The sequence below is a fragment of the Carassius carassius genome, chromosome 28 (genome assembly GCF_963082965.1).
Source record: "Carassius carassius chromosome 28, fCarCar2.1, whole genome shotgun sequence".
Lineage (NCBI taxonomy): Eukaryota > Metazoa > Chordata > Actinopteri > Cypriniformes > Cyprinidae > Carassius > Carassius carassius.
In genome coordinates this window covers 5,872,804-5,897,078 of record NC_081782.1, presented here as the reverse complement: position 1 = coordinate 5,897,078, position 24,275 = coordinate 5,872,804, and the positions used below count along the sequence as shown (strand labels likewise).

At 38.3% G+C, this 24,275-nt stretch overlaps 2 protein-coding genes across 4 annotated transcripts in view; one reads left to right on the top strand and one right to left on the bottom strand.

Moving 5' to 3' along the window:
- LOC132107786 (kin of IRRE-like protein 1) overlaps positions 1-10,980 on the top strand; it is a 44,653-nt gene extending 33,673 nt beyond the window's left edge. Inside the window, exons 6-15 of the mRNA XM_059513994.1 lie at positions 174-279; positions 518-666; positions 1,597-1,724; positions 3,279-3,405; positions 3,703-3,803; positions 4,989-5,187; positions 7,657-7,764; positions 7,974-8,083; positions 8,455-8,544; positions 8,820-10,980. Of these exons, the coding sequence (XP_059369977.1) occupies positions 174-279; positions 518-666; positions 1,597-1,724; positions 3,279-3,405; positions 3,703-3,803; positions 4,989-5,187; positions 7,657-7,764; positions 7,974-8,083; positions 8,455-8,544; positions 8,820-9,317 (1,616 nt within the window). The 3' untranslated portion in view covers positions 9,318-10,980. The remainder of the gene's footprint in view (positions 1-173; positions 280-517; positions 667-1,596; positions 1,725-3,278; positions 3,406-3,702; positions 3,804-4,988; positions 5,188-7,656; positions 7,765-7,973; positions 8,084-8,454; positions 8,545-8,819) is intronic.
- Positions 10,981-12,757: 1,777 nt separating this feature from the next.
- LOC132107785 (suppressor of tumorigenicity 14 protein homolog) overlaps positions 12,758-24,275 on the bottom strand; it is a 35,784-nt gene continuing 24,266 nt past the window's right edge. For all 3 annotated transcript variants that reach the window (XM_059513991.1, XM_059513992.1, XM_059513993.1), the window contains exons 10-19: positions 23,554-23,663; positions 23,218-23,348; positions 22,961-23,065; positions 22,275-22,382; positions 20,415-20,528; positions 18,303-18,422; positions 17,294-17,474; positions 16,002-16,270; positions 15,622-15,758; positions 12,758-14,251 (exon numbers count right to left, since the gene is read on the bottom strand). In XM_059513991.1, the coding sequence (XP_059369974.1) occupies positions 14,090-14,251; positions 15,622-15,758; positions 16,002-16,270; positions 17,294-17,474; positions 18,303-18,422; positions 20,415-20,528; positions 22,275-22,382; positions 22,961-23,065; positions 23,218-23,348; positions 23,554-23,663 (1,437 nt within the window). In that variant the 3' untranslated portion in view covers positions 12,758-14,089. The remainder of the gene's footprint in view (positions 14,252-15,621; positions 15,759-16,001; positions 16,271-17,293; positions 17,475-18,302; positions 18,423-20,414; positions 20,529-22,274; positions 22,383-22,960; positions 23,066-23,217; positions 23,349-23,553; positions 23,664-24,275) is intronic.

Sequence of the window (24,275 nt, the reverse complement as noted above, 5' to 3'; positions counted from 1 at the left end):
TTTCATGCAAGTTTTTTATGGTAAAAAAGATCTGTAATTGGACAGGGGAATGGATTTTTAAAAAGGATTGTGATTCAGATTTACACACCTGGAGCTTGGCGGTAAAGTCATTGGGAAGGATTTGTAAAGCCTCTATTGCTGCAGTGAATCTAATCCTGCGTGTTTCCTTCCAGATCCTCCATCTGTGACTCTCTCTGTTCAGCCCCAGACGGTGATGGAGGGAGCAAAAGTGTTGTTCATCTGCTCTGCCTCTGCCAACCCTGAAATCACAGGTTACAGGTAAGCACATCCAATATCATAACAGACTCAACAGATTTATAATCCCAGATTATCCACTCCATCAGATTTAGGTTTGAGGGTAAATCCCAAATTGGATATAAATTACAGATTAAATGCTTTTTGCACTGTTGCTTCAGTGTTTGTTTTTAATAATAGTTGTTACTATAAAAGGTGAAACATGACAAAGAATGTACCAGTGAATCTAATAAATGAATTTTCATGTTCATGCTGCAAACAGATGGTCCAAAGGTGGGGTTCCTATCTCAGAGGCCAATGGTGACAGCCTGGAGGTGACCGTAGACCACTCTTACTTCACAGACCCAGTCTCCTGCGAAGTTTCCAACTCAGTAGGAAGCACTAATGTCAGCACCTTGGTGGATGTACAATGTAAGTACTCATGTGGTCATCCAACTCCATAATAAAATATCAAAGCAAAATTGGAGATTTTCAGTCTGTATTTCTCTCTTTCAAGGAAGGAAATGACAAAAAGTCCTTAAAATCAAGAAGATATCCTTCAGAGATGTTGTACTATAAGTAACATTAAACAGATAAATGAGTTCAGTTTGTAACTCACCATTTTTTAGTTGTGGCGACATATTTTGGTCTGTTAAGTAAGTTATATTTTCATTCAAAACAGTAATGTCACTCGGCGGCCATCTTTGAAATGCCTCTCGGGCATGCAAGTGCAGTTTCTATCTCTTTGAATGGCGTAACATCAAATTCTTCAAAACTGTTCGCCAAATTTAAATTTCATATTGGAAATCACCAATGAAATCTGACAACAACTGACTCATAAATGTTGTGTATCTTGCTCAAATAGCGTTAAAATATAATGAAATATTTTTAGGCTAGACCAGCCAGAGTGCATGTGCAGTCCTAGGTGCACGACTCTTTCGGCTTTGACTGTTTCTATAGCAACCGGGACTTCTAACAACAGCTGCAGTGAGGCGCTGACTTTTCCAAAAAGGGGCGGGCTTCATTCGATAGAGCGGCCACATCGAGCGCTTAATTTTTCCCCATTCAAAACTATACAAGTGACACATCTTGGGTATTCTATAGTCTTTGGTACAGTCTAACAGTCTTATAATCAGTCTCTAAAATAAACATGTAAACATGGCACTGCATGAAAAATTTTCATATATATGTAAGAAGGAAACAATACACAGTCACACTGTTTCCTTCCAAAATATAGAGCCAAACATACCTCCCCCATTAGTGGTACATTATAATGGGATTAATTTTTGTTTTGTTCACATAAAGACATACTCGAATAAAATGGTCTAAAACAAAATGGGAATACACATCTTTTATTTTTAGTTGGTCCCAAGCTGCTGACCGAACCAAAACCCCAGACAGTGGACATAGGGATGGATGCTGCTTTCACATGCTCATGGACGGGCAACCCTCCCCTCACTCTGGCCTGGACAAAACAAGGCTCCACTGTGGTATGGTGACCTCTTATCTTCTTCCTAAATATGGCACACCGTCTGTTCAACAACTGTCACAGCAATCCTGTTTGAATCATTTTATGAGTTCTAGATGCATATTGGTTTTCATTATGGAATGGAAGGATTAGGTTGGAGTGATTCAGAAAAACTTTTGTTTGACAATTTTTTGTTACCACAGTCCAGGAATTATTTGGCCCAGTACACACATTCCATCTCCATTAAGCAAGTTTATTCAGCCAAAAAAGGTTCATTAAACAGGTTCACGTCACCTCATCTAGGACACCAAAATCTCCCACCTGCAAAATCCCAATTCAACCCCTGTCTCTACAGGAAAGATAAAATGATTTTCTGCTCAGAGCTGGATGGTTAATGGATGACATTTCTGTTTACGGCACATTTACAGGAGTTTGGCAAATGGGTAAAGTGATTGCTAGCCTAAAATCAAAGTTTAGCTCCAGTAGATGTGTGAAATGCATCAGCCTATTCTGCTGTAAGTGTTTCGCTGATGCTGCTTAATTAGATTTCATAAAGAGCCTGAGAAAGCAAACAAAAAGCAAGAGAGGAAGGAAAGAGTGAGAGAGAGATGGAGAGAGAGAGAGAGTGGGAGGCTAAGGCTGAAAAGCCAGAAGGTTCTGATGAGGCAATCAGTTAATTTTGCCATGACAACATCCCTCCACCCAGCCCTTCCTGAGTATGCGCCGATCTGATCCACAAGTAGAGCATTTACTTCATCGCCACAAGATATGGATTAATTGGCTAATTCGATGAGTGCTGGTGAAAGAAAAATCGAGGCAAGTGCTAAACGGATTAATCACAGTTTGGCGGCGTTGAGAGGAAGAAGGAGGGGAAGGAAAAGAGGGTGCTCTAATGATCAGTGGCTTCTAAAAAGTGGCCGCGGCGTGTGTACCAGTGCACCAGGGGCGAAAGAGCACAAGTATCTGCTCACACTCTGGAAAATTCCACACTGCCATTGTCGTAGGTTTAATTAGAGCAGTGGGTTGACTCAGAGGACCCAGGCTAGAGCGCTTTAGACAGTAATTAAGATTGCTGCAGACGAAATTACAGGCGGAGTCAATGCTTTCCCCTTGGTATTGGTGGCATTGGTCTTTCTCTTGTGTGAGGCACAAGCAACGGAATGGATGACTGGTGCTAATGGTAATAATCATCTCTGAGGGCCACGGCTTGATCTGTCTGGAACAAAAAAAAAACTAAGTGTATCTGCACAATCTTCCCATCTTAATCCTGTGGAAATATTGACATGCTGTAATGATTTTTATTCCACAACTCGCTGGAAAGATAAGACTTTACCGGGAAGTGGAAAAATATAAATATTACAAACACTGTCTGTATGACACGCTCTGCCATACAGACATTTGATAGAAAGTGTATAGTTATACTTGGTGTGTGCTAATCTGTAGGTATAAATTACTAATAAATGTGGTTTGTGGCAAACTCTTGCCCGATGCCTATATCTGTGGTCATTTCTGTGGAGAAATGTCTTGGTATAGCAACAGATCTGACCAGGCTATTCTTGTTCATTTTATTTAACAGGTGCTCAGCAATAGTAACACCCTTCAGCTGAAAGAAGTTACACAAGAGGATTCTGGGACATACACCTGCAAAGCCATCGTGCCTCGGATTGGTGTGGCAGAGAGAGATGTAACTCTAACTGTCAACGGTAACTAAATGCTGTGTTTTTTATCTCATAACTTTCTCAATTTTCTTCATGATATATTCACTTTCAAAACCACATGAGTTCACAGCTTTTGGTTAGCTTACTAGGGTTTGGAACAAAAGCTGTAATTTTTTTTCTATTAATCAGTGAATTGCTTTCCTAATTGACGAGCTTCCTATTTATGTACATGACTCATGCACTTGGTCTTGAATACACAAGGAACATCAGCTCTGTGCCTTCCTTTGCTTTCATTAGCACCCTTAGTCAGTACGATTTCTCTCTTTCACACCGACACTTCAGGCCCTCCCATCATCACGGCTGAGGCCACGCAGCAGGCCGTCAAGCATTCCAAGGGCAAGCTGGAGTGTCTAGTGGGCAGCAGCCCTCCTCCTGACAAGATTGTAAGTATACATTCTCTTATTTCTGTATGTGTGTTTGCTAGGTATCTGATGCTTAGTGTAGCCCTATTCCTGACAAGCTTGTTTGTGAGCCTTTCCCTTGAGCAGGTGCTTTCGGTGTGTGCACATCACACGATCACGCTCCCTTCCCTTCTCCCTCCAACAAGATCTCATGCGAGTCTCCTCTTTCCTTGTTCCTGTCTCTCTCTCTTGCTATATCTGACACCCACACAAATACACACAAGCACAGCTACACAGTCCCATTCCTCTAATAGAGAGCGCTCGATGAGAGGGCTGATCCTGTATCTCACCTTTTCCACCCTCAAGAGTGCAGAGGCGAACTGCACTAATGCCAGGGTCTGCAGAGAAGGCCTCCAGCCCCCTAGGCTCCTTTCCAACGACGAGCAATTAGCTCCTAGCATCACTGACCTCCCATGACCCAATCATACGTGGGAAGGCCTCTCAGTGGTTAATTAGGGTCTAAGTTGGAGAAAAATCGTGAAGAAGGGTAAAGCATAGAGATGCACCGAGACAGATGGAAGTTAAGCAAGGATAACTGAAAGCAAAGAAGAAATCAGAGATGAAGAAAAAAACCTCCTGATCCTGGAAACAGTGACAGGTGGGGATTCAGGTTGTTATTGGCTATTATTTCTTCACCTAAGGCCAGTCAAGGAAGGATTTCTCAGACATGCTGTTTCACCTCTTTGCCAGAAAGGTGAGGGAAAGAAAAAATGGCTTGTTCTCTCTCCCTGAGTAGCGTTGAGATCTCAGACTGACCTGCTGCTAGACAGGAGCTGCTTGTCTTCCCCACACGTTTTTTTTCACACAGCTCTTTTTCACAAACCGAGACACAATACTGTTGGTAAACCAGCTCGACATGACAGCATAAAAGAGCACAAGAAAAATTCAAATCTCTGACAATGCGTTTATGACACTAAATGGTGATAAATCTTTACATGTTTGTCCTTAACTGTTGTTCTGTTGTGTTGGCCGGACCAGGCTTGAATATATAATGAGATTTTAATTCAACTTGGAATCGAAATCGACACTTCATGGTCATATTGTGAAAGATTGAAAGAAATATATAATATATATATTGTCTTTGCAATTCCCTTTACCATGCTTAAATAAAATGTGAGAATAACAACACTTGCTGCACCTTACACCTTGCTATCTCTTTCTCCTCAGGTGTGGACATTTGGAGACATGATCTTGTCATCTGGCTCTTCGGGTCGGTTTTCCGTGCAGACGGTACACAGTGACCGAGGGGTCCTCTCTTCACTAATCCTCTCAGAGACTCTGGCCCAGGATTTCCAGCTTCGGTACAACTGCACTGCTTGGAACCGCTTTGGTACAGGCACGGCACTGGTCACACTTGAAGAGCAAGGTATGGGGTCCTCATGCCAGATTATCCTGTGTAAAACATCATTTTATTTGAATGCAATATAGTACCAGTCAAAAGTTTGGACATTCCTAATTCCTTATTTTTACTACGTTCCACCTTTTAGAATGGGGGTAGACATTCAGATACAGATATTAGGTAATGATCAAACATGTTAAATATGAAACAGTTTTACATTTTGGGTCATTTGAAATAGATAGCCCTGCTTTATACTTTAAACAGTATTTAACTGGAGTTTACATGTATGCTTCATACTTGTCCCTCTCCCCCAATTCGTCAATTTAAAAAAATTAAAATAGTACATTTGTTAAGAAATTCCTATATATTTGTCTAAAAAAAAACAATCTCATGCATTTATGCTTAAACCTTTAGATCAAAAGCTTGTCAAGACTGTGAGAAACAAATTCAGTCAAATGTGTCCATACTTTTGACTAGTAGTGTGGATCAGTGAGTGTTTGGAAAATGTTCTTGGAAATTTGGGGTCTGGAGAGTCAAAAATTGGAGGCGTGAGAAGCAAGCAACTGAGAGTAATGTGAGAAAAGTGGCAGGAGTTGTAGATTTGTGGATGGGCCAAGCTCTTGTGGCACCATTGCTTTAATTATTGAAGGATGGTTGATTTTAAAACACTGACAGTAAGTTGTAGGGTTTGTTCAACCTAGAGCTGGTGCCTTTTATCTAAGATTAATCAAGACGAGCTGTAATCCAGTTTGAGTCAGCTCTATGCAGAAATCGCATCTCAAAACACCCTGCAACCCTGTGCTTATCTTAATTATACACCACCAAATCAATATAATTTAATCAGGAGATGGTCCACTTAATGAATACATTCGTTCCATAACAAAGATATAGATTTTGAGCCAGAATGAATTAAATCAAGACCTAATGTACGACATGGGGTATGTGACGCTTCACTGACCGTTTCATTTTGTATGCACAGTGGACCATCTTAAATTTGCTTAAATAAGACTAAGAGCGTGGTAGACGGCTTGAGCCTTTGTACTGGGAGACACCAAAAATAAGGTCTTCGCCAGCAATTTGCATCAAGGCAGCAGAACCAAGTCTCTGGAGAGGCAGACAGTGCTATCTCCTGGAATCTCTAATTAGATTACTGTCGGCTGCCTCGCTGCGTGTCAGGGCTGGTTACCCCTCTTCCACCAGAGATTAGAGACAATAGCCTGGTCCTGTGATGCCACTGTGGATCACACTAGATGAATTTCTATATGTTGCACTTGAATTTGGACGTGGCTCAGAAAAAGAGCATCTTTGAAGAAAACGTTTGACAAGCAGAGAGCTTTTCTTCAATCAGCTGGAGATCTGACATACCTTTTGATAATATGTCTGGATCATAATTTAGCCCCAAACCTTTTTGGAATCTTACATTATTAACAACACACACACACACACACACACACATACATATATATATATATATATATATATATATATATATATATATATATATATATATATATATATATATATTTTTATATATATATATATATATTTATATATATATATATATATTTATATATATATATTAGAGCTGGGCGATATATCTAACGAAATGATCATGCGCATCTAGTCAGTAAATCTGATTCCGTGATTAGCGCTAAATCAACATTACCTGCTTTTAAATGGAGCGGCATTTAATAGACAGAGCCGTAGATCACTGACAAGCTATGTAATATCGTGTTCATTATCGAAGGTGATTCATCTGGGATAATGAACACGATATTGCGTTTTTAAAAGCAGGTTATGGCGATTTAGCGCTAATCACAGAAACCATATTTACTGACTAGATGCGCATGATCATATCGTTAGATATATCGCCCAGCCCTAATATATATATATATATATATATATATATATATATATATATATATATATATATATATATATATAAAAGAATCATCTGCCATAATATGATTATGGCAGGACATGAAGTGCAAGGAAAGGACATGACACGTGGCCAAGTATAGTGTCCCATACTTGGAATTTGTGCTCTTTATTTAACCCATCCAAGTGCACACACACAGCAGTGAGTAGTGAAACACACACACCGTGAACACACACCCAGAGCACTGGGCAGCCGAGCAGTTGTGGGTTCGGTTCCTTGCTCAAGGGTCTCACCTCTTTCATGGTATTAAAAATGTAGAGAGTAATGGATATACACTCCCCACCGACAATCCCTGTTGGACCTGACACTCGAACCTGCGACCTTTGGGTTATAAGTCAGACTTTCTATCAATTAGACCACGACTGCCCCAAGTCACGACTGTAGAAGTACAAACTATGCATTGTGGATGTTATAATAGAAACATTTAAAATCCACTTGTAATAAAATGACGGGCATGCCTGAATTTGGATCATCTGCATACCCTGCAACTGAAGAGGTTGATGTAATAATAGATTTTTAGAATTAATCTCAGTCACGTTCCCTTGTTTCCCTTGCAGAGGCCCTCCCCTTGCTTATTATCATTGGAGCATCAGTGGGCGGAGGCTGTGTCTTCATCGTTTGCGTCATTACCCTGGTTTCCATCTGCTGCCGCCACACTGCTAAAGGTGAGGTCAAAGGTCAGATGTTATCTGAGAGTTTCATATTCTCTCCTCAAAAAAACATGATACAGTAGAAATCAAACAAACTAACTAGACAGAGGTTAATTATGGGGCCACCTCTTTGCCTGGAGCAGTGTTGACCTTTTCACCTCTCTGGAAATCTTCCCACCGTTCACCTCATTAATCTCTATACACTGCGCTATTTCCTCACCCAGGCAAAAAGGGCACACGTCTGTCTAAGAGCGACATCCGCGTACAAATCGTGCACAGCGACCACAACGCAGCCAGAGGAAACGACGATGAGGAGGATGTGAAGGAGCCTATGGTAAGTCACCCTCAAAACTAAAAAGAAAAACTTAGAATAGCCTAATAGATAGAAATAGTTTTTATACAATTTTTCTTTCATGAAAATTATTTCCTGATATGCTGCAGGAAAAACATGTAAACGTCAACAGCATTACAACCAGATTTCTGAGGGAAATGGGATACTAAATAAGGAAACAAAATATTAGGCTGCACTTTAAAAGTAAAGTCATTTATTATATTTTGCTGAAAGATGCTTAAAAAAGCATGTATACTGATCATTTGTTCACAAGAAGATCTGGAACTGGGGACAATATTAATTATGACTGCATGACATTTAACATACCATAGACACTGAGCAGTCTGTAACCCAAATCTCTGTACTCTTCTCAGGCTCCCAACAGCAGTGAGTCTCCAGGAACGTCTCGCACAGAGCACAGCGACCTGCTGGAAGAGGAGGATGATGAGAGATCAGATATCAAGGTATTACATTTCACAAAGCATGACTCAGATGGTTAATCTGATAAAAGCAAAAGGTTGTTTTCAAAGGTTTGAGGAAATTATTGTACTTAATAACACTAACTTGCTGAGATCCTATTTGTATTACACCACAAGCTTGGATCATGTTCAAGAAAAACCTCCAATTATTGGGTCAATGCCTAACTTGTAGCTAGCACCTTACTTAAATAATTTGCTTGTATTTCATGCAATACAAAATTATGTTATTTATCGGAGAACGTTTTTTTCATTCTTCCTAGGATCCCACCAATGGCTACTACAATGTGCGAGCTCACGAGGACCGCCACATTACAATAACTGGCTTCTCTGAATATGTCCCTAATGCTCGCCCAGTCTACACTCCCTCTCAGCTTCCCTCGCCGAGCCCCTTATACGGCCAACACTCCACTCAGCCTCGGATTTATGACTTCCCCCAGCGTTACGCCACAACCCCTGCCACACGCACCACCTATGAGCAACAGCAGTCACAACAACCACAGCAACAACAGCAAGCTCCTACCATCTATCCTCAGGAGCCACTCTGTGCGGGCTCTGCCTACCTGCCCGCCACCTATGGCCGTGCCTTCACAAGCTACATCAAACCTGCATCCTTCGAGAAGGCTGACGGGTACGAGCATTCAGACCAGGCCAGCAAGGTGTCCAACTCCTCCCGTTTCTCATACGCATCCTCGCAGGTGTCGTCGCAGCAGTCTGATTATGGGCGGCCCTCGCAGCAACGCATGCAGACTCACGTGTGATGGCTCACTTGAAGACCTGCTAAGGGTCTGGTAAAGGACTTTCTTCTGAATGGGTTCAGGAGGGATTTAAGCAAAATTTAAACTGAGCTTCAAGAGGCGAAAAAGCTTTATTGCTATCTTGAAGTGAATGTTGGATCAATGGAAGAAAGAACTACAACGTGCCAAGCTTGGAAGTCACCATCAAGCTACTGATTTTCTTCGTCCAAATGTTGAACTTTAATGGACATTGTCCATCAATTCATCTCTATGGCACTGTATTTCCATTCAAAAAGGCTCCAGCATTGACCCCTTTATATCTTGGAGAAGGAAACCAGTGCTCTGGAGAAGGGCAGTGTCCTCATGAACTAATCTTTGCAAACGAGGACAAGCTCATGACACTAGGCTGAAACAATCAAAATGACACGAACTTATACAAATCTAAAAAGGTAAAAAAATAAGTGTTTGTTGGCATGCTGATGGAATTGTAAGCACATTTCTGTATCGATGACAACAGGTCTTGCTTACACAAAGTGGCTCAAAGTTCAATCCACAAAGCAGAGGCAGAAGAAAGCACTCTTAGATATTTCTTCAGAAGCTCTATCTGCAGTCTGCACTGATGCTGGGCTAGCAAGAGAGTATTTATGTAAAGCCTCAATGGACCAGTGCAGGAAACTGGAAACTGGAATGCTTTGGTAAAAAAAAATGGACAAAATCCATTAAAATATATTTCTGTTTGCTTAATGGAACCAAGATTGGCCAGTCCCCAAAGAATCAAATTTCGAGGTGCGGTCTTTTTAAGCTATACTCTCAAGGATTTGTTGCGGAGTTCAGAGTAGAGCCCATTTCAGGACCACGGTTTCTTAAGTCAAGCCATGTACGACAAACCTAAATTACAGCATGACCTTGTGGCGTGCAGTAATAATCTTGTAATGTTCCTTATGTGACCACTGTATGTTATAAATACAAAGTGTGCCAAGGTGACTGTTATGTCATGCTGACATGGCTGACACCGTCAGGTAGCACCACATGTTTACATAGAAGAAAAAACAGAAAAAACAAATAGCAAGTGAAATGCAGTACTGTCCATATCCACTTAGAGCCACTTCAATGACTGTACAAATTGTTGGGAAATTCACTCCTGTCTGTTGCATGCAGATGATGTGTGTACGTGAACGTATTCAGCATTTCTTCTCATCTGTTTGTTCCTTGTGTGAGAAACCGCTTACTGCACCCTACTTCTATTCAATCTTGGATACCTGCATTCAGAGGTTACCATACTGCCATTTTCCTTTGAGCCTGAATGGTCGGCTCCATTTGGAAAGATAAAAAAAAAACGTCAAAATGAAATGTAAGATAGGTGAAACAAAACATTGGTTGTCTTTATTTTTATATTTTATATAAGCCTTAATGTACAGCGTGTAAGCTGCTCTATTGTAAAGTACCTTTATATTATAAAATGCATTTATCTTTATCTTTGAGTTGACTTCATTTGGCTCACAACGGTTTTTACCCCCATGTTACTTATCAGTTTTGGAGAGGTGAAAGGTGTTCACAACTAATTGATCTTTTCCTTCTGTTTCTTTTTTTAAAATAACTTTCAAATAATTTGATTTGCTAAAAATGAGCTATTGTTGCTTGTAACTTTGTACACATATTTATATTTAAATAAAACCATTTCAAATAAGATCTGCTCTGACTGGAGTGAGTTTGGCACACATCGCTGGGTCTCGTCAAATGTCATGAGGGAATGAGGACAAACAATACCGGGGCTGCCGAGTTGATGAATACATAAATTAGCAGTGATTCCTATGTTGATTCTCTTATTCCCGCGGCGACAGCAGGGTTTTTAATAAAGACGGATGAGATTCCCATGCCTCCCGCTGTCTGCGTATCAAACATAGCAGACACAGGCCGTCTCCCTCAACGCAACCAAATATTGCGCTGACAGAGCGGGTGTTGTGTGACAACATTATCTTGTCGTGTCACCCAGTCTCTCAGATTTCATCATGTCACACCGGGCTTCACCGCAGGGAGTGTTGAAGACATAAACACGTGCTCAGCATTAAACAAATGAACTGATGGCTGCTCTGGTAAATTTAGGGTCATTTTTCCTTCAGCTGTCATCCCTTGCATACAACGAACATTGCCCAGAGTAACCAGACAAGAACGAATTTGCATAATGTGCAAACCTGATCATGTAAAATGCAAACTATGTTATCCATAAACTGTCAGTGGCATCATATGGCACAAAGTCCATTCAGTGAGTGTCTAAAAGCATGCTATGGACAAAATGCAATGTTTTTTTTTAAGTTATCGTAATAATATAACATTAATAGCGGAAAGATGAACCACTCGGTTAGCCAGAATTGACATTTTTAACAAGTCAGATTAGCCAATATATAGGCTATTGACTGAAATAACCAGTGCATATATTGGTAAGATACAATACAAATGTTATGAAACCTATTAAAGATAAGTTCATTGTTACTTATACTTAGTTATCTAAGTTAATCTCCTGAAAAACAAAATCTATATTTTTCTGACGTAACGTTAAATAGAGATAACAGGCGGCAAACGTGCTGTTTTATGGAGGTGATAAATCGACAGATTAAATACAAATTCAATAATTCCAGGTTACATAATTAAAACAAAGAAATTAAGCAGAACGACAACAAAACACCTTCGCTAAAAAAAGATTCCTCACCAAGCGCACCACCTCTCCCAGGAGTCCCAGCATCCCCAGCGGTTTTTCCGTCATTTATCGAAATTTGAATATGAAAATTCAAGATGAATCTCAGCAATCAGACGATCCGTGAACTATGGTCAGACAACAAAAGGTGTAATGGAAATGTATAGAAAAATTGTTTGAACTAATGGCTAGCCTGATTTCAATCATGTATTTGGTTGACCACAATGCTTTGTTTCGATCATTTGATTACATTTTCCATTAGGTAGTGACCTTTGGTTGCCTAGATACCGCATTAATGTGCAATATGCTCAAATGCAAGAGTTATCACATCGATTGGAGATGATATAAAAGGTTGAACACCAATATAAAGCTCATACAATTAAGGTCAAATCTGGTGTGTAATTAGCCTATGTTAAATACTGTCAACCATTTAAAACAACAGTTGCAGTGCAGTGCTTAAACCTACAGCTTTTTAATTGGTGCAAGGTCAAAACAAAGTATATTAACATCTGTAATAAAGACACGCTATGGATTCTCTCTTATCAACTGAAAATAGATTTATTATGCCTTCTTGTTTCATTTTCCATTAGGAGAGCACTGATTTATGGTCAAATAATTGTTGTTGGCAATGTTGATGTCGGTTAAATGCCAAGGCCATCTGATTAATATTGATGAAACGGTTTTGAGTTTTCTTTACTACATTTTGAGGGGGAAACGAAATTGATTGGAAATTAACAAAAACACCATTCAAAAAAAAAAAAAAAAAGTAATGTTAAACCAGCATGTATTTTATTGTCAAGAAAACATTATAAATTTTGCATACATTAAAACACTTGCATAGTGTTATATTAAATATAAAACCAAGAAGTTCAGTTACATTAAAAATACAAAGCGCATTTAGTCACCCAGACACAAAGCCATACATAATCATTGCAGTTTTAAAAACAATTCTTAAAATGAAAGTCTAACAAACCCTCAATAGGTCAAATTGCACATCATGATGCTAAATGAAACTTCTGTAGTACATAAATAGAGCATCTATTGCTTGACATCACTCAAAATACAGCGAACGTCTCTTGTACCTCCTGGGAAATTAAGTCACTACAAAGCCTAAAAATCTTACTAAGCAAGTGGACTTTCCATGGGAAAGAAACCTGCCAAGTCTATGAGGAACCTGTGGTATAGATTCCTTGATACATTCGGGGCTCTTTGAAGGAGAGACCATCCTGCTAGGTTGTTTCAGTCAACGGCTTTGACATTGATTGGCTGGAACTTAAACATGCAGCAGAAGTGAGTGACCTATGTTGGCCTTGGTTGTATTGGCAAATGGACGACGGAAATATCCTATTTTTACCTAATCCTCCATTTCAGAGCTTTGGCACTGAGGTTCCGAGATCACACAGATGTGAGGAAAGAAGGTCAGCCTGAGTGGGATGCTTACAGAAATTTCTAGATTGCAAAGAAGTTTTTGACCTTTGCTTAAAGGGGGGAAAATTTTAGGGATTGAAGCCATCTCCAAAGCCTGAAAAAAGGGTCCAGTCTTCTGAACAAAGGCACATTTAGAGCATAAGAAAAAGACTTTTTAAACAGAAACAAATTCATAAAGATAACAACATGACTTCCAGCAGGTCATAAGTGCCGGCAGGCTCATTATATGACAGTTTGAGCTCTAAGTGCCATTTATGAAGTTACCGTTCAAGGAATCAGATGGAACTACAACTGCGTGACAGAGTTGGTAAAGAGTGTGAGTGTAACAGTACATCACAGTGATATATATTCTCATTATAGTGGTATCTGCAAGTATTTTATGAACCTTTTTATTTGGTTGATTAAAGTTGAACAACTTTAGATTGATACCGCTATGAAAAACATCATTCATGAGCCATAAGAACCAAACTGAATGAAAATGCTATTATGAAAATGACCAGGAGGTCTTAATTGTATGCAATATCAATTTGAAAGAGTTTTTCTTTACAAAGAATGTCGACCAAAGCTGTATTCACTTTCGCTTTTGTGAGGGTGGTTTGCATACTGTACTAAATATTCATGGCACTCAACGTGTTCTTCTGCTTTGGTTGTCGTATGACTGCAGGTCCAGGCTTCACTATATGGTTGTGATTTCACGGATCCAGTCCCGCAGTTTGGTGACACGTGTGTAGACACCAGGCTTGTTCCGCCGAGCGCAGCCTTCTCCCCAGCTCACTATTCCAGCCTGGAACCATTTGCCAACATCGGAACGACATACAAGAGGACCGCCGGAGTCTCCCTGTGGAAGCCAAAAGAAAGAAACTTGTAAACACCATTCCAAATTTTCCAAAAGCCGACAAAATGCATGGAGGACACTCATGTAACTAAACATATTTGATGACTGTATTCAAGAGCTGCCTGTTGATATATTCTAGGGAATGTACTTTAATGCATCACTGAATGTTTACTTCATTTTTAAGATGTACAGTATATTGTGATTATTTTATTTTGTATTTATTTATTTTATTTTTTTACCGTGTGTATTGATGCTTTGCAATATTGTTTATAAAATAAATCATGCCAATAAAGTGCTTGAAATTGAAAAAGGAGAAAAAAGGAAGGCGTGTTGCGCAATTGCAAACGTTTTAATTATTATTGTAATCACTTACTGTATCATTTATTATTTTGTACCTCTAATTTGAGCTGCTTATTTACTATGTCATTTCATTCCATTACTATTATTCCTGAATGATTTGTTTTGCGTGTAATACAATTCAGCTCTTAATTACTTTGCCAATATTGCAATGTAAACAGACGTGGCAATAAAGCATATTTAAATTGGGAGGTGAGAGGAGAGAGAGAGGAAGACAAAACAACCAAGTGAATGAAAGAATATGACAGAGGGTGAGAAGGATGAAGCAAAGTACAATGAGAGAGAGGGAGAGAGAACGTGCACAAAATCTATGAGCTCCTATAGCTGGAGAGGAAGATAGAAAGGAGTCACAAGACCAAGACCGGAACCTGTGCGAGAGAAAAGCACACTAAGAAGATTACACCCAGAATAAGAGAGACACACAGAGCGTTAAGAAGAGGAAAGCAAGATGAATTACAAGTGAGATAGAAGTTATGGAAATCAGCTCATTTAAATATCAGGGAACAAGGTAGAATAATTAATCTTCCCCACTACGAGGCTGTACACACACTGCAGGAAGACAACAACATTAGCAGAACACTTTGACGGCATTATGCTCATGTCATATTTGTACTGTAGGTGTTTCTGAACGAACAGAACTAAAAAGACTCTGGGCTTGACAATGCATCTAACGCCTATTAAACCACCTTGAATTCATTAACATTCAATAAACGTGTAATTTTGCACGTGTTGTAGATTTCAAACTCGCAACTGGGGTGGGGGTGTTGTGATTTTTTTGAGTCTGTAAATGGCAATTTAAAAAAATAGTGGCAAATACAGCCCAACATGCACTGTTCAGTGAATTTAATAATAAGAAGAATTGTTTGACCTGACAGTCCAAGTCACTTTGTTATAATAAAAAAAAAAAAAAAAAAAACACACTGATTCCTGCATATATTGCAAGTGGCCCAGAACAAATGAAAATATCACAGTGTCTTTTCATAATAATAATTAAAACAAGGCAGGAATGTTTTTACCTGACAAGCGTCCACTCCTCCAGTGAGGTAGCCGCTACACATCATTCTAGAGGTCACCTGACCTTCAGTCACCATGTTGCATACTGTATCATTAATCACCTTTACTTCTGCTTTCTGCAAGATTTGTGCAACATTTCCTACAACACATACATAAAACATTAGTCCTATGAGAATGAAATCTAATAACAAAGAGCATCGTTTCTTATAATGGGTGTTTGAAACATTGATTACAATTAGTTATGTGCTTCCACAAAATCTTAGAACAAAACTTGTGTGACATTGAAACATTTGATTGATAAATGTTAAACTCGTGAGGTAAAATTCCAAAAGGTATCCCAAGCAAAAAGGAACTCAGCCCTCAGGCACACAAGCTGTCTCACCGTCTTCTCGGAGTGTGCCCCAGCCCGTAACAAAGCAGGAACTCCCGGCCCAGAAGACGTGAGTCGATGCTGGAAGGCAGATGGGATGCACGGTGTTGGTGAAGTTCAATGGATCGCTCAGTTCTAGCACTGAGATGTCATAATCGTAGGTCATTGAGTCGTATTTTGGGTGGGTGATGATGGTCTTCAAAGAGCGCTTCTGAACGGAGTTCTGGATGTTCTGGTCCCGCAGACCACTGTACGTCAGCCAGCTGGATATCTGTTTGTAGCTGTTGGCGATAGACACAATGTTGTTTTGCAGCTTAATCGTTTAAATCAGATGCTTTGAAAAACCATCATAAAATGGTGTTCAAAAGCATTATAAATCAGCAAATCTGAGGATGAATACATTTCCACACTTATAGCTGGTTTTAAATTCACTAAAACACCAAAAGCTTGTGAAATCACACTGGGAAGTTTATCTTCAAATGATTATATAATAACGACGCTAGAGGTGAATGTTACAGCTTAAACATTGTATTTGCTTACATAAATATCTAATTTGAGGATGTTGGAGAATCTACACAAATGTTGTTTTAGAGGTTACTATGAAATGTGCAAATGAAATGGCATTTCAAATCGGTAATTTTGATTACAAATGCAGTAACATCTGGATATCACAATTATTCAAAATTCACTGGAACACTAGAAAGAGCTTGGAAAAGGTTATACCAATAATCTGATATTTGTATTTGCTGAAATAATGTATAATTTCAAGTTTAGAGGTTAGTTGTTTTGAAAGCTGACAAGAACTACATATATTGTTTCATAGGACATCTATATGAAGAGGGACTGACATGTAAGAGGGCTTGGTAATTTCAGCCGAATTGCAAAGTCATTTCAGAGACTGAACAGGTTATTACGTTTTGATGAAAGATTAAAAACAAACATTTGTGCACCGATGCATCATTCACAACAACACCAGAAATGTTTATTAAGAAAGTAAATGGGTTCGATTTTGATTTCATGCTGAAACCATAGCTCAGGAGAGTGAATTATTTTTCAATTCAGCTTTAGTGTTTCAGTCTCAGAAACACTTTGGAATAATTTCTCAAGGTAAAGTATGATTGCATTGCATGTCTTGTGCTCCACCTGCTGGCCAATGAAAATAAATACAAGCTTAGGCTTTGACGTTTGATGATGTTTGAGCACAAAGCAAATGGAGAAAGATACTTAATGTCTAATTTATGTCTGTGATAAATGATCATCAACTACATAGATAGAAAATACAGAGATGTTATAAACTGACTCACGCTGGATCAGACTGGATGAAGCAGTGGGCAGCGGACAGCAGCCAATTGTTGGAGATGATGGATGCGCCGCAAACGTGTCCGCTGGTCTGGAAATGTAGACTGACCTGCCACGGCCATTCACCCACATCTGCGTTCTGCCCACCCACAATACGGTTGTGCTTGTATGGCCGGACTCCACAGTCTGAAACCAAATTGTAGAAACGGTTCAAACACAAAGACTTCAAGGAAGACAACGGAAGGGCTAGCATTGGCATGCTGAGAAGAGGGGTGATGGGGGTCTTGAACAAGACCAGCAGGGATAAGATCAGAGGGCTAACTGCAAAACTGTTTGCACTGAAAGATGGCGAGTTTCTCGTAGCATCTGCTCTGACTCACAGGACCGTCGACCTTTAGCGGGACTCAAGCAGAATCATAACAAGGCAGAAATATAGAGGAACGAACCGTGCTGGCTGATAAAAACACAATGAGGAAGGAAAACGAAACTAGCAACCCTGAGGCCTATAAAAGAAGAATAATATCATGTAAGGTTTCATAAAAAAAGTATAATGGCTTAGGGCTCTGGTGTGAATTTTTAACACTAATTACCACATTGTTGATGATGCAGTAACTTCTGGAAATTACAACTGCTCTTAAATTTATCGAAACACCAAAAGCTTGTGAAAACACTGGGAAGCTCATTAACACTAGAGGTGGGCGGTATGACCTAAAGTATATACTCATAATTGTATTTGCATATATCCCATATAAAATCTATATTACTTTAAAATTAAACCCAATTATAACAATTGGATTTAAATTAAGTTTCATGAAATAGGTTGTCTGAAATAAATTTTATTGTGCATCTCAAAGAAATGTTAATAAAAGTTGTCCTTTTTATTTTTGGTAGTCGACTGGCGTCTCTTTAACTTTGTAAAAAAATAAAAATAATAATAATAATAATCTATAAGGATCAATAAAGGATCAATAAAAGGATCAATAAAAGCGTAAATATATTCAAAATGTGACTTACCACAACCCTGCTCATCCGAACCATCTGAGCAGTCCACATCACGATCACACTCTGCATTCACTTTGCTCACACAATTGCTGTCTTTACACTTGAAGGAGAATTCATTGCAGATAACAGCCGCTTAGAGAGGAAGAGAGTATAGGGAAAGTAAAACTTGAGGTAAATGAGGGGAAAAAAAAACATCAAGTGTAGCTTCTTTTCGCCACCAGAAGACCTACGCCTCCTCGTTCATAGCTGTACGAGAGCCAGCGTATTGATAAGGCCTATTGATTGTGGGATAGGTCACTTATCTCTGCTGAAGGATACAAAAACAATGAACAACTTGGAGATGGAAAGAGTGGGCGGTAAAGAAGTTTGTACATGGTAGAATAAAGCAAAAACTTGTGATTTCACTACCGTTTCACCACAAGCGTGGAAGCTATTGCTCATAAGTGTTTATTTTGCATATTAAACACAGGTTAATCACATTAATGGTAGTCAATATCCAGTGGAAGATATTAATGTCTGTCAGTTTAACATCTGCAGAAGTGGAGAAACACTTCAAACCAGCAGAAAATGTAAAAAAAAAAACAAAAAAAAAACCCACGCATTAGAATTCAAACATAGCTGATTTAATTTACTTTTAAAACATCCAAAACCTCTAAATATTTTAATTCCTCCTTTCAGTGACTAGCCATTTACAACTTTATATTTTTACCAGACATTAACTTTTGGACATTAGAGACCCTAAACTGCAAATACGTAGGATAGTCCCAAATCTCACTGCAAATGAACATCCAGCCCAACAATAGAAAGCACTATAAAGGTTTTATATTTTATGATTTTGTGAATAATTCAGGACCTGCTTCTGTTAATCCCACCATGAAAATGTCTAATGTTTACCTCAAAGAAAAAAAAAGTGCCATTATGTTTTGTGCAAAGAAAATAGTCTATTATTAGGACCATTCTTTTTTTCTATTATTAATATGATTAATTATTAATATTTTCTTATTATTAATATTTTCATTAAAAAAAAAGTTAGCACATTCTCATATATAAATAAAAGTTAATCCAATTTTGAGTCATTAGCATGTTTTACATATAATTATATTCAATATAATTCTAACATACATATATATATATATGGCCTATATTGACAAATTCAATTTTTGTATAAATCCTGTTGCATTTTCTCCACTTTGTCCCATTTCCTTAAATTGAACCTAGCTTTATTTATTTGTATTATTCTATTTATCATATATTTTATATTATTTTATTTAGTTCTATATTTTATTTGAAAATATTTATTTTAAAATGGTGAGATCGCAAAAACCCAAACTGGACCAATCAGCTGTGAGCAGTGACATATCTGATGCAATAAAGCTACTCCCCAGTATCTCTACATCCAAATTAAAGAGGTTAGAATTAAAAAAAAAAACTTGCATGACTTTTGCGGCTACTTTATTTATTATATTTATATAACATTAATAATAGTTTATAATTCATATATATGATTATATAAAGTGGCAATTTATTCTAAGCTTTGCAATTAAATTAAATTAAACAGATACATAAAATATAGATAAGCTTTAATATATCCAACTTAAAATGACTAAACATATGTTTTCCTTTTGAGCTCTGTGTGAAACTATATAAATAATTAAATTCAGTTGATTCCTTTGCAGACTCACATTTTCTTTCAGCTGCCTTCTCAAACATTTGCTGCAGCAGAAGTGTTTATTCTTGCCTTTTAAATGCATTTAAATGCATTTTTAATAACGACATCTCTTAATGTTCAGCAGAAAAGTGAATTGCGCCGGACTCTCGTGAGAGGATCGCTTTGCTGATGCTCTCCACATTCGGTGAGATTGTCGCACGTTACACTTTCAGGTGCATGCACTCCTTTGTTAAATCACAAACTCTGGTTCAAACTCTAAGTTGACAGAGAACGTTTATATCGAGCTTTGTGAGCCTGCTGATCCTGATCTAACCAGGGTGGATTTGTTTGGTTTTGTCAACTCTAAACCTACTCTGAAACTCTGAGTTTGTTCAACTCGCTTCTTGCAACAAGCCACTGGTGTTTAGCTCAATGAAAAAGCAGTTTATGGTCACTAAGTCAAAGTATCCACTCACATGATACACATGAGACCTCATCACTGCCATCCGCACAGTCATTTTTCCCATCGCATTTTAATTCTTGAGGGATGCAGGTGCCATCCCCGCACCTTTCCTCAGCTCTGCCACAATCTAAGAGGAACAACAAAACAAAATCTCGTCAAGAAGTCAAAGTAGCTTTTTAAAGTATGACACAATGAAGTAAGTCTTAAATATGTTGGAGTTCTCCAGGAAAATAAATTCATCTTAAAGGGTTCGTTCAATTAGCCCATGTTTTACCCTCAAAGCATCCAAGGTCTATGTGACTTTATAGTTTCAGACGAATCTAATTAGAGTTTTTCCTTGCTCTTCCAAGCATTAGAATGGGAGTAGGTGGGGTGTTTTGTTCAGCAGGCCAAAAGTAACGTATTTTACGGACTATAAGTCGCACTTTTTTTCATAGTTTGGCTGGTCCTGAGATTTATAGTCAGGTGCGACTTATTTATCAAAATTAATGTGCCATGAACCAAGAGAAAACATTACCGTCTACAGCCGCGAGAGGGCGCTCTATGCTGCTCAGTGCTCCTGTAGTCTACACTAAAGACATAGAGCGCCCTCTCGCGGCTCTAGACGGTAATGTTTTCTCTTGGTTCTAAATAAATGCGACTTGTAGTCCAGTGCGACTTGTATATGTTTTTTTCCCTTGTCATGACGTATTTTTGGACTGATGCGACTTATACTTAGGTGCGACTTATAGTCCGAAAAATACGGAAGTCAAACAAAGAGCCCATATTCATTATAAAATGTGCCTCAAATCACTGCAGAAGGTAAATAAAGGCCTCACACGGAATTGGGCTACTTTAACACGGTTGCCGCGGGTTGTTTTTCATGTCTGTGGGTAGAAGCGACAGCAATAACGCGATATTTAGCCCCGGTAATGCTAATTTTACCTGGGAGCTCCGCCCAAAAATATTTTTATTTTACCCCGCGGAACGTGATTTTCAATGGGGACACGGCTTGAAACACGATTGGGCTAGTTTTGAGTAGCAATTGCACAGGTTTTGTTGTGAAATCCTGGCAACCGAGCATAGGACATACGCGTTGATGATTAGTGACAAACACGGAAGCGCAGAAGAGATGCACAAAACAAAATGCCGGTCACGAATTAGAAGCACAAAACGAGGATTTGTAAAGAAAAATTTAGAAGGATTTCGATTTAAGCTAAGAGTAGACTGGTTTTCCTTTGCTAAAGTAAAGACATTTTTCTTCTTTTTTGCTCCTGTAAACAAACTCGCGAGACTAGCATAACTCACTGACACAAGCATTACACCTAGGTCCTACATCATCCATCTGGAATGGCTTGCACATATGAAAGTCAGTGGAAGTGAGAGAAAAGTGTTTAAATTTTGGATATTTTTCTTACAAAAATGCTTCGATTCGGCTTTATTCTATCCCCAGAGCCATATGAGGCACGTTTTATTACGGATAACTGCTCTTTATTTGACTACTTTTGAACTGTTGAACAAAAACATCCATCTACTCCCATTCTAACACTTGGAAGAATAAGGATTTTTTTTTTTTATATAACTCCAATTGGATTCATCTAGAAGAAGAAAATCATATTTACCTAGGAATCTCTGAGGGCGAGTAAAACGTTGGCTTATTTTCATATTTGGGTGAACTAACCCTTTAAGTTTGTGTTTATATGAATCCCAGGAATCAGCTAGTCATGGGACCTCATTGCAGTCCCCTTTATGGAGATAAAACACCTGCCACTGCTTTGTCTGTCAGTACTTAGTGTATCCTTAAATGGATTTTGTTTCATTTGAATGAACTTACTGAAATGCAGATGCTGATATAAATAAATACGATCATTAAAACATAATAGGAGAAACTCACCACAATGTTCCTCATCACTATTGTCACCACAGTCATTTGCTCTGTCACACACAAAGAACTGAGGCCTACACAGGCCATTTCTGCAAGTGAACTGTTCGTTTTCACAGCCTGAAACACAAAACACATTCAACTGTGATTTATCTGAAATAACACCTGACTTGGTCAATTATTAGTACAATGTAAACAATCATCAAAAAGTTATTTCAGTTTAAGTTTATTAGTAACTTGTTAGGCAGCAAAAAGAATGCTAAATTATAATGCAAATCTGAAGTTTAAGTAGAACTTACACTTGACTTTGAATTAAACATAACCATGCTTTCATACAACAAATACACTATTTCCAGAAGCATTAGATGATCTAAAGAACTGATGTTACAAATAATACATTTAATCTGTAATATTTAATACAATACATGCAAAATAAAATTTTAGTTTTAATGTTTTCAATAATGTCATGTGCATCTAAACAATGAGTAAAACTGAACTTCAACTGTAGGTCGAATTATAGATGATTTTATTCATTTGGACTGAATTTTATATACTCCTGAATGTTTGAATTCGGTCTTTGAATTAGATTTTTTAATGAATCTTCCTGTCATTCTACATAGGTATCCCATTGGACAGGGCTAATTCAATTTAAAGGTTTAAATTAAATTGATCAAAATCCTGACAGGGATGAGACTTACTGCAGTTTTTCTCATCACTCATGTCTTCGCAGTCGCTCCACCCATCACAGTGTTGCTCTTTTTTTAAGCAGTAGCCAGAGGTGCACGCAAACTGACCAGGGCAAGCTGGAGATGAAGACAGCCAGAACTCAACACAAAGGAGAAGTTAAAGAGAGTTCCAATGAAAGAATTATATAATCTGTTGGTTTTAAATGGTCATGGATCAAAATGTCATCACTGCATTTAACTAGTCATATTGAAACACCGGGCTTACGTACGGTTTACAGGGTCAAAGGAGGAGTAAATGATCATGAAACCCTTATCAGTGTAGGATTCATCTGAATGGAACTTCACTTCCAAGGTATTGGTGGTGCTAGAGAGAACAAGTATGCCTTTCTCTCCACAATACCTATAAAAATGGAGGAAGGAAGGAAGTGTTAACAGAACAAAGACTAAGAAAACCACAAATGAATTGTCTACGGTCTACAGCAGATGGTTTTCTGATAAAGTAACAAAATTTATTGGGCCTTTTGCCATTTTATTTCATGGACTATCAGGAAGTTGACAAGAAACGATGGGGGAAATGGCTTGGCAGGACAGATGACAGAACTCACTTTTTACCCAACACCTCTATGAAGTCTTTCTGACAGATGCTAGTGTCCACCCCCAGCTCCTTCACACGGAACATATTGAACTCAAGCTTTATCTTTCTGCCATCAAGGACCTGCAGAATCCACAAAATGGTGTTCAGGGTTATTTCCAAAAGTAATAAATATCGATAATAAAAAACAGAATTGAAACACTCTACTACTCGAGAGAAGTAGTTTATTCAAATATGCAAATGTTTTCATTTACCCACCATCATATTGTTCCGATCCCATATTACTACTTTTGTGAAACAAAAAATGAGATGAAGGCATGTAGGCAGCTCTGTATTTTAAGCCTTCTGAAGCCAAAATTTGAAATATTATTAGATGAATTATTATTAGCCACATATTAACTTAATACATGCACTACTGTTCCAACCTTTGAGGTCAGCAAGAATTGTTAATGTTTTTTTAAATAAGTCTCTTACGCTCAGAAAAGCTTCATTTATTTGATAAATTTGATAAAGCAAAACTGTAACACTGTGAAATATTACAATTTAAATGAACTGTTTTGTATTTACTATATTTTAAAATGGAATTTATTCCAGTGACGCAAAGCTGAATTTTCAGCATCATTACTCCAGTGTCACTTGACCCTTTCAGAAATCAAAGATGCTGATTTGGTGCTCAGAAAACATTTCTAATTATTATTAAATGTTGAAAACATTACTGTTCGCTTAACATTTTTG